The 9613-nt window shown below is 43.9% G+C and overlaps 2 protein-coding genes across 7 annotated transcripts in view; both read right to left on the minus strand.

Annotated features, from left to right (window-relative positions):
* zgc:136908 (uncharacterized protein LOC563679 homolog) overlaps positions 1-1543 on the minus strand; it is an 11648-nt gene extending 10105 nt beyond the window's left edge. For 2 of the 3 annotated variants that reach the window (XM_034895705.1, XM_034895697.1), the window contains exons 1-2: positions 1265-1543; positions 795-906 (exon numbers count right to left, since the gene is read on the minus strand). In XM_034895705.1, the coding sequence (XP_034751596.1) occupies positions 795-906; positions 1265-1287 (135 nt within the window). In that variant the 5' untranslated portion in view covers positions 1288-1543. The remainder of the gene's footprint in view (positions 1-794; positions 907-1264) is intronic. The other variant, XM_034895714.1, reaches the window with a different exon arrangement.
* A 1683-nt stretch (positions 1544-3226) lies between these two features.
* Positions 3227-9554, minus strand: samd1b (sterile alpha motif domain containing 1b). Of its 4 annotated transcripts, none has more exons than XM_034895772.1 (7): positions 7857-9554; positions 7014-7239; positions 5812-5942; positions 5255-5291; positions 5059-5173; positions 4244-4349; positions 3227-4128 (listed from the first exon to the last, which is right to left on the minus strand). In XM_034895772.1, the coding sequence occupies exons 1-7, from the start codon at positions 9036-9038 to the stop codon at positions 3985-3987; spliced, it is 1941 nt and encodes a 646-aa protein (XP_034751663.1). In that variant the 5' UTR covers positions 9039-9554; the 3' UTR covers positions 3227-3984. The 4 variants fall into 4 exon arrangements, with proteins under 4 accessions (XP_034751663.1, XP_034751672.1, XP_034751653.1 ...); XM_034895781.1 differs by having other exon boundaries at positions 4244-4334; positions 5255-5297; positions 7008-7239; XM_034895762.1 differs by having other exon boundaries at positions 5255-5297; positions 7008-7239.
* Between the last annotated feature and the right edge of the window lie 59 nt (positions 9555-9613).

Genomic DNA, 9613 nt, shown 5'->3' on the forward strand with positions numbered 1-9613 from the left:
GGGAAGTTTGGGGTCCCCTACTGGAGCTGCTGCCCCCGCGACCCGACTGGATAAGCGGATGAAGATGGATGGATGGAAGTTCAAATGACATTTTTTGACTACTGAGGTTTTTGGATTTGTAGTCATTCCATGCTCAAGCCTTAAACATGCTTGTGAAAGTCCCTTTCTCTCACAGTAATCTTCCATGTCAGGCTCAGTCATGTAAAGGTGGACAATTGGCTTCTTAGAACATGAAACATGGGGTGGTAACATGTAATTTGATAAAAGAGATGAACAACATTTATGTGTTTGCCTAATTATGTTATGTATGTCCTGTTAGATCATGTGTATGCATACAAACCTTATGTTATTTAATTTTTCCTTTTGGTCACTTTTTTTTTTTTTCTGCACTCTTGTCTCAACTCGAAGTTGTTGTCCATTATTCGATCTTCTTTCAGTCACTCTGTTTTCTGATTAGTACATGTCTGGAGACAGTAACTTTTAAATAAGAATCTGTTTTTTTATAATTGATTATGAACTTACCCAAATTGAGCATCGATTCGTTCTAGAGAGAATTGCGACACACACACTCACATCTTTCATTATTTGACTAATAAATTATAAATTGTATTTTGTCACAAGTAGACTTAAACGTGTTTAGGGATGTCAGATTGGCAACTGTTCCATTCACATTACTCTTCCTTCCACCAGGTACACACCTGCAACTACTCCACGTCTGAGACACAGACACAGACACACACACACACAGACCTGCACACGCACACGCGCACACACACACACACAAATACACACACCAGTGAAAGGCTGACAATGCTGCTGTCTTCATTGAGAGCTTCGTCCACAATGAGTCTGTTCGGTCTGTGTTTCTGTTTCAGGATGGCAGTGGAGAAATCTTCTCCCTTTGGGCTTCCAAACAAGAGAAACATTATGAAACATTATGACTCTCTCACATGCAGGCTCTGCACTTGTAGCTCTAATTTCCTCATGTGACACAGAGCTGTATTTAGACTCTCTTTACCTCTGTGCATAGCAACTACATGAGCTTGAAAACATAAAAATATATTGTTCTATATTCTTCAATCATTTTGACTTTAATGTAAAACATGTTTTGTAAATGTATTAAACTTAATCACCTGCACATGCAACTTGCACATTGATAAGTAAGCACTGCTTTTATGCCACAAACAAATAAACTGTGTCAAGTATGACAATACTGTCCAATACTGACAATACGATACTGTCCACATGCAGCTGTTTCACTCACTCTGCTTCTCCAGAGCCTGGCATGACTGGTCTCCTTGATCTTGTTAGATATCCAATGTTTTTAACACTAGATCTGCCCACTCACTGTCCTCTGCAGTTGTTTACTGTGGTGCTTTCAAGTGCTGCTCTTGTGTAGTCTGATTCTGCTGTGATCAGAGCCAAAGGTTTCAGGTTCTGCCTGACCTGAACTGCCCTGGTGTGGTTTTGGTCTTCCTGGAGCCAAGTTCCAAACAGAGAGTCTCAGTCTTTTGTTCCAACATGTTTGTGGGAGCTGCAACCTGTCAGCTTGTTTACCTTTTCAGTGAAGGTATAAATATTCCAATCTGCTTCTCTGTCTTATTGTATCCCACCACACACGCACACGCACACACACACACACACACACACACACACACACAATCGCACACACACACATACACACACATCCCAAGCACTTACCTTGGAGAGTGTCCCAGGACAGATATAGCTGTCTGCTTCTTACCAGCAGATGCAGGCACATTTCCTGACTAATCATGGAGAATACTGCCAGGCTTACTCTGAAATATTTATGGGTCAAAATAAATGCTCTATGGAGCCTCTTTTTCCACAAAAGAAATGACCTAAAGTTTAATCCGTCACATCTGGATAAGTCTTTTCTTTTCTAATATGCAGTATGATCTTTCCTCCTTTGACCCCTTGCCGTTGTGGCTGAAGGTTGTAGCTGCTTTGTTGCTGGATTCCCTCCCTCACACACTCTACTTATGCACATGTGTCTGTGTGTGTACCAGACACAACCCTCACAAAAATGCACATTATTTATACATGCAACACACACACACACACACACACACACACTCCTCGTTCTCTCTATCTCTCTCTGAATGGACAAATTGGGACATTTTAATTCAAACTTTTATTGATAAAATTGTCTTTTAACAAGAACAAAGACACACTTTACAATACCCTTGTGAGAATTTGACTAATGAGAATGACATGGTCTGAATGCTAACGGGGGCAACGAATACCGCAGCATGCAGCTTCAACAAAGTGGAAGAACCTGAAAATGTGTTGTTGAAAGTTGCAAAGTAAGTGAAAGGGAAGGGGAAAATGAGGGGAGAGAGGAAGAGGAGGTTTAAATACACAAAGAAACATTGATGTGAACATCAGGGAGTGGAGAGTGGACTCAAAACCCTCATAAACAAAACCAATATGCTGAAATAAGGGAATACAAACATACAAATATGAAAACAATTTTAGAATTCATGCACAGAGGAGATGCCAAAACTGGAATGTATGCCCTTACAGTGAAGGTGTGAGAGATGTGATCATGACAACATTTGGTTTCTAAGATTTCACCAGTAAAACAGTTCAAAATGCTGGTGGTGTGAGATTAGTTAATTGATTGACTCAGCTTTACCCTGCAATAACATCTTTTTTTAATAATTTACAGATGAAGGCTGATAAAATGGACTGATTAATAATATATACAGTATAATATTTCATTGAGAGTTGATTGCTCTGCTGATTTCAGTACGGTTAGAATGTTTGATCCACACTTCTGCAGCCGATGAGGCCAGTTTCATAAGATTATTTTAGACTGGTCTGTAGTGTTAGACTTATTTTAAGCCTAAAAACCTAGCCGTTCTACTCCAAGCTTACTCTGAACTAAGAGTTCTGTTTCCATCGCATCAATAAGTGACGCCTGCTGAAAACCCCCAAAACATAAATACACAGCAGTGAGGACATTGTCAGTCGTTTTCATTTGTCCAAAGATACTATACTGAGCCTGACTGAAGGGTCCTGCCACATTAAGAAGCCACAATATCTCAGCTCTACGATCTGTATTCTTACTGTAAACTCTTTGCTGCACTTTTCCAGGAAAAATGTCTTTGTAATAGTTGAATCCTTACAGGAGGCAAACATTTTCTATTGAAGTGAAAAGAGCTGAGCAGTTTAATGAAGTTGCTCGGTCAGCCATGTTTTGACCATCCCCAGTCTTAATTTCATTTAGTAGGGAAATTAGATTATCAGCTTATTGCTTTGACCTGCGGCCGTGAACCCTGGACCGGATTCTAGCCTGACATACAGTACAGGACGGATATTTGACGGGTCAGCATCCCAATCATCTGCACCAGCTTCTGGGAATGTGTTTAATGTGGTCAACTTCTTATTTGTTTCTAATCAATCCAACATGCTCTGTCATGGCTGCCACACACATACAGTATGTGTGCAATGACAAACACACAGCCACAAGTGAGATACCCTTGCACCACAGCTCCAAAAGAACAAAAGAAAATTTACTTCCACCCAGAATTATCCAGGCCTTCTTCAAAATGTGCATAAAGGTCAGTACAAGATAACAGTTTAAAAACAAACCATCTTGCAGTTTAGTCGAGAAAGTGCTTGATCATTGGAAATAAAAAAGGATGCATGATTGCATGACTTTTCTTTTTCAGCCCCTGTGTCTTAAAATTGTATGAGTCTACTTTCTTCCTCCAACACGTGTGCACGGTTTGGCAGAAAAATCCCTGTTGTCCAGGAAATCCAGGCTCATTTGGGTGTGTGGTTTCTGAACCAGAGCAGTCGCAGAGGACCAGAGGCAGAGAAAATTAGGTGTGTGTGTGGTGCTGTTTGACATAATATAAAAAGTGAAGTGTATTGTATATCATGCATACATTTTTAAAGGATTAATTGAGCTTTGTGTAGATACAGACATATCAGTCTTAGTGTGCATTTTTGTTGTCAACAGTCTTCATCCTCAAAATGTGTTTTCTGCAGAACCTTTACATGATGCTCATAGATCTTAAGGGCGGGGCCGAGTCTGATCGAAAGGCCAGTCAACACATCGTTACGTTGCATGAGGAGAAGAGACTTGCCATCGATTTCCTATTGAAGAGAGCAAAGGAATGTGGGTAGGTTACAACCGTTAAAGGTTCAAGTACAGCCATTATTCCTGTCTCTGGTGGCCTCTAGTGGTTGTTAGGTGGGATAACAGGCTCACCTGGGTCCTGAAGGCAGCAGCCTGCTCGGGGAAACCTGCCGCTGTGAAATAACTGACCACATCAGACACCGTCCAGTCCACCGGGCTCCCACTGGTCCCCTCAGACCTAGAGAGATGAGGAAAAGGGTGGTGGGCCCATTACAAAACTGGCGGAAGAATGTTAAAATGTGGAACTTGTAAAGTTTTATAAGAGCTGACAATTGAAAGCTGAAAAATAATGGGTGTTTTTCCCCTGTGTTATGAATATAAGTGTTGGTTTATTGGAATTGGAGCACTTTGATTTCCATGTTTTTAGTGATGTAACTGCACATTCTTGTCATTGTCAGTGTAAACAGGAGAATCAGATATTACGCATTGATTATTTTTTTAATTGCCAGACACACTTTACTTATAGTGGCTATAATCAATAATTTAATTATAAAAATGTATAAGTGGGACAATGTGAAAGCGTTGAAAAGCTCTAAAAAGTCTCTGTGCACTACCTGCTGAGCAAGCTGGCAACACCGGACAAGCACAATTAGCCGCTAGCGGGTGAACATAGTTAAGCATTCAGCTGCTAAAGAAACAGATATTTCCCTCATGAGTTGGCAGAGACAAAAAACAGAGCTAATAGAGAGTAAATATTGGCCTCACATTAATTAGGTGGCCAGAAACGTGGCTATAAGAAATAATAATGTTTCTCCGTAGCTGCTGGATGTGTAAATAAGCTTCTGCATCTTAATTAAATTAAAAGGTAACGTTAAGAGGGGTAAGGTACGAGGGGAGCAGACACTACCAAGCCGATCAGTCTGTCTCCAGATCTCTGCTGTACTTACCCTCCACTGGTAACTCCATTCATCCCTCGTTCCTCAGATGTGCCAGAGTCTTTCGGAGAGGCAGTGGGTGTGAGCAGGCAGGACAACACTCCAACCTCTGTCTTAGACTCCATGCCTACGATGGAAAAACAATTAAGTACATTCTGACATGACATTTCACACAGACTTTGATATTATCTAAAAAAGCAGAACTCACTGTTAAAGCCTGAGGAGGTGTGGTGGATTCTGTCATGCTGCATCTGATTATGTAGGTAGAGAGAAGAAAGGGAGTCAAACAAAGATGCAAATAAAGGAACATGACAAAAATAAGATGTCTGCTCAGTGGAACAAGCCAAAGTCACTAGAAAGAGAGAAATATCATGTTGAAAGCATCAGAGTTATATGACCTCCACCTAAACTCAAGGAAGTTACGCACCATGACAAAACAACAACTACTAATTCACCCACAATTCCTATACATCATAATAGTACTTTTAATAAGGTAAATGATCTTCATACTTGTCCCATAACTGGTTAAGGGATTTGAGATTTGGGATATGATTTCAGAACATATTTTGGGGCATTTTTAGGCTTTATTAAAGACACTAGTAGAGGGATGACGGGAGAGATGCAACAAAGGCCCCCAGTCAGACTCTAACGTAGGGCGCTGTATTTCATGGTTGGCGTTAGAGTCATTTTGACCCGTTTTGATAATGCATGGAACATTTTACAACAATAAGAAGCAACAGGACAGATGCACATGCTTGCACTTACTTGTGTCTCCGTACATAGCTGATCAGGGACGACGGCTCTCTTGTTCAAGTGTGTGCTGTTACATTGTGACACGGAAGCTCCCTGAACAGGTGGACGCGGCGTCCTGGTGAGGGAATCAAGCCCGCACATGCCTGTGTGACCAGCAGCCAAACCCAGACAAAAAGAGGGACGAGAAAAAATTAAAGACCAGCTTTTGCTTCCTCTATTAGTAGCAGTAGTAGTAGTACTAGTAGTAGTAGAAGTAGGAGTAGAAGTAATAGTAGTCAAAATGTAAAGTAAACCATAGTATTCACATTAAAATTAAACAGACATACAATAAAATGTATTTAAAAAATAATTTGAAAGAAAACTAGGTCACAAAATAGTGTGTTCCACATCAAAAACAAATTACAAAAAACTAAAACAGTATTATTTAAATACTTCACTATTAATGAGGTCAATATTAAAATTATTACGTAAGAATATAATTAAGTATATTAGTAAGTTTTAGAAAACATTTCCCACCAAAAGTACAACAGTTAGAAATCCATTTAAAAAGTTTAATAAAAGAAAGTAGTAGTAGTCATGATAGTAGGGGAGAGTGTGTTAGATGACCAATTTGCTGCAGTAGTGTCATTAATATTGTACACTCCCGTTTCCTTTTAGAGCTCTCAGGAGAAGTGGCAAAAAAAAAAAAAAAGTAACAAAGATTACTTTTTGCCTAGCATTCTTTGTATTGTGATACAGTGTTGACTCACACAAACTAAAGTAACAGTTTTTGTGGTTTAATTTGATGCTTTGCCTGTTTAAACCCACGTGCTAAAACAGTTAGCTATGTAATGGTGCTTGGGGTGGGGGTAGTTGTGTGTTACTGTAGTTCATTAAATGTGTCCTACATTGTAAGCCTGGGACCAAAAAGCCTGCAACCAAAGGGAATCCATCTACATTTGTCACAACTGTGACAGTGATTGAACCTTACGTGAAACAAGCACTCACATTCCTTCATAAAATACACGTGCACACTCACAGCAGTTGTTTTTTGTGCTAAATTCAAAATGGTGTTATACCATCACTACTGTTAAGATAAGATAAGAAAACCTTTATTTGTCCCACAGTGGGGAAATTGCGGTTCAACAGAGGAAGGTTACTAGTGATAACAAGAGCCTTTAAATCAGACGCTGGACACAGCCTATCCACGTACACACACGCACGCACACCTTTACCAAAGTGCTGCTGCTGGGGGCTCTCCTGCTTGGATGCTGTCTGGATCTCAGCATCTTCTGTAGTTTTCTCAATGAGCTCTTGTTCGGTTGTCATGGCTACCGGGGGTGGTCCTCCTTCCTCTTCAGAACTCCGGGGATCCTCCTCCTCTTCCTCATTCTTTTCCCGTTCCTCTTCTTCACTGGCTGTTTCCATCGGCTCATTCTCATGGAGAGAGGGGGACGGCGGCTGCAATGAAAGATAAAGTTATATATATATATATATATATATATATATATATATATATACACCGCCTACCGCGCGGCAGGCCCAGACACACGCGCTCTGGTCGGCGCAGCTAAAGTTCATGAGAGAGAAATGAAATGTTATTGACCACAAGCAGTGATGTGGCAACGACAACAGAACCGGGCCATGCTCGATCCACGCAGAGATTGCTCTTTATGGTGCGCGCGCTCATCCATGGGAGCCGGGGAAGCCGCTCCGGAGCCGCCTGCTCCTTTGTGCAGGAAGCATAGCCGCACGTGCACGCACGCGCAGACGCGCACGCACACACGCAACACAGGCACACACACGCAGGCTCGCATCCCGCTGACAATTAATGAAACAACAATTACTCTATCTTCCTTAATGTGGAAAATCCCCCCTAAACACTTTGGCATTTTAAACATCGGGGTTGAACAAGAAACAAACATATTTGAGGAGGGAAGCCGAGCGCATCCCGGTGCCGTGTGCGCGGTTTTAACCGGTGATCATTAATTTATCAGACAGCCATCAAGCCAGCGCTGTTCAGCTCCCTGTACAACCGGGACGTGTTGGAAATACTGAGTTAGCAGTGCAGCGCCCACCTTTTTCTCAGTGTGCACGTCCTGCAGTGCGCTCTTTACAAGACGGTCAGCGGACGCATTCTTCGGCATCGGCTTCTCCACCACCATCCCCCTCAGAGGAAGAGTAATGTTCCCGCAGCGGCTCATGCGCAGCCTGCCCCTCGCCACCTCTCTCTCCATGACCACTTTGACTTTGCCTCGGGTCAGCTTCTCCTCCGACAGCCGGTCCTGGCTGCTCAGATAGCCCAAAATCTCCTTCAACCCGAGCGGTTTCACGTGGCCTCTGGTCGCGTGGCCGCCTCGCATGCTCTTCTCGGACAGGCTGCGAACAGAAGCCACCAATCTGTCACCCAGGTCAGAGTTGGCGGGGTTCCCCGCAGTTTTGATGCCCCCTCCTCCAAGTTGAAGTTTAGGCTTGAGGAGCTCAGTCAGCTTCTGTCTCTGTTGCTGCAGAAGGCTGCTGACGCTCCTAGAGCAAGTTTTGTTCTGGGTGTCATCACCGGACACACACGACTCTTTTTCTCCGCAAACTGCATCGGCTTTGCTCGGTGATAACTTGCTGGCATCACCGCTGCCGTGTGCGTTGGTTCTGTGACAGAGACCGGGCGAAGGGCAGTTCCGCACTCCCTGCGGTCCTAATCCCTTGTCTGTCGGTGCACTTGCTTTCTCCTCTTTACAGCAGCTCCCGACAGCGCAGCCCGTTGTTGCGCCACAACTGAGGCACCCGTTTCCGCTACTCGGGCTGGAGGCAGGCTTGAGCTTTTTCTCGGTTGTGCTGGCTGGCGTTTGAGTGTGGGAATCTGGGCTGGGCTCCGATCCCTCCTCTCCCTCCTCCTGGTCGGTGAAGCTGTGCGCACTGTCGCCGTTGTTGTTCATCTGGTCGCGTTTGGTCCGCTCCCTCGCTGCCTCCGCGCTGCTGCTGCTGCTGCTACTGCTGCCAGCGGCCGTAAACTCACTCTTCTTTCTGGTTTTCCTCTGCACCTTTGCCGCATTTCGGTACGATATGGACCCCTTATAGCTAACTTTGAGCACCGTCTGCTCTTGAATCAGTTTTTCCAGTTCTGTCCTGGTTCGGTCCGGGTCTGACCCGTGTCGTCTCCGGACCATTCGACAAATCCTCTCCAGATCCGGACGGGCTTTCCTCGAGCGGAGAGAGTCGATTGTTTCCAGGATCCACTCTCGGTACTTATTGGGATCGGACATCTTCTCCTGCTTGTGCGGATGGGGTTTGGCCCGAGTGCGTCTTTTCCCCCTGTGCTGTTTCACAAGTGACGCTGTGTCAAAGCTGCGAAGCCAGAGTGCGATCCCCGGCTGGAAAATGAGGACGGAAGCCTGGCTGGTGTACGCTTTCGTTCGTTGGCCACATTGTGCGCTTAAGGTGGACCGAAGATGGCGCCTAGGTCTCCGCCACAGACGCAAATGGTATTTAAGGTGGAATTGTCTGTCTTTTAACGCAGCGGAGCGATTTTCTTTGTTCGTGATAGTCTCGTTTTTAACATCTGATTTGATCGCAGAGAAACACCAACGCGCAGTCCAACCGTAGAGCAGAGGAAATGGCTGAGTTGTTGAGAGTCGTGTTTTTAAGCGTTATGGCGAATCAGATTGAGCCGTGCGGTCAACAGATGGGTGGATGGCGGCTCCACTCCGCATCAGGCGGCAGTGATGATGGATGTCTGACCTCCAGGGTAGTACAACACTCAAATGTGTCATCTCCTAAAATTCACTCTTCCCCAAACTCACGGGAGATGAACTATGAAATAAACACACCCAGGAAGCAC

Source organism: Etheostoma cragini, chromosome 2, assembly GCF_013103735.1.
Source record: "Etheostoma cragini isolate CJK2018 chromosome 2, CSU_Ecrag_1.0, whole genome shotgun sequence".
NCBI lineage: Eukaryota > Metazoa > Chordata > Actinopteri > Perciformes > Percidae > Etheostoma > Etheostoma cragini.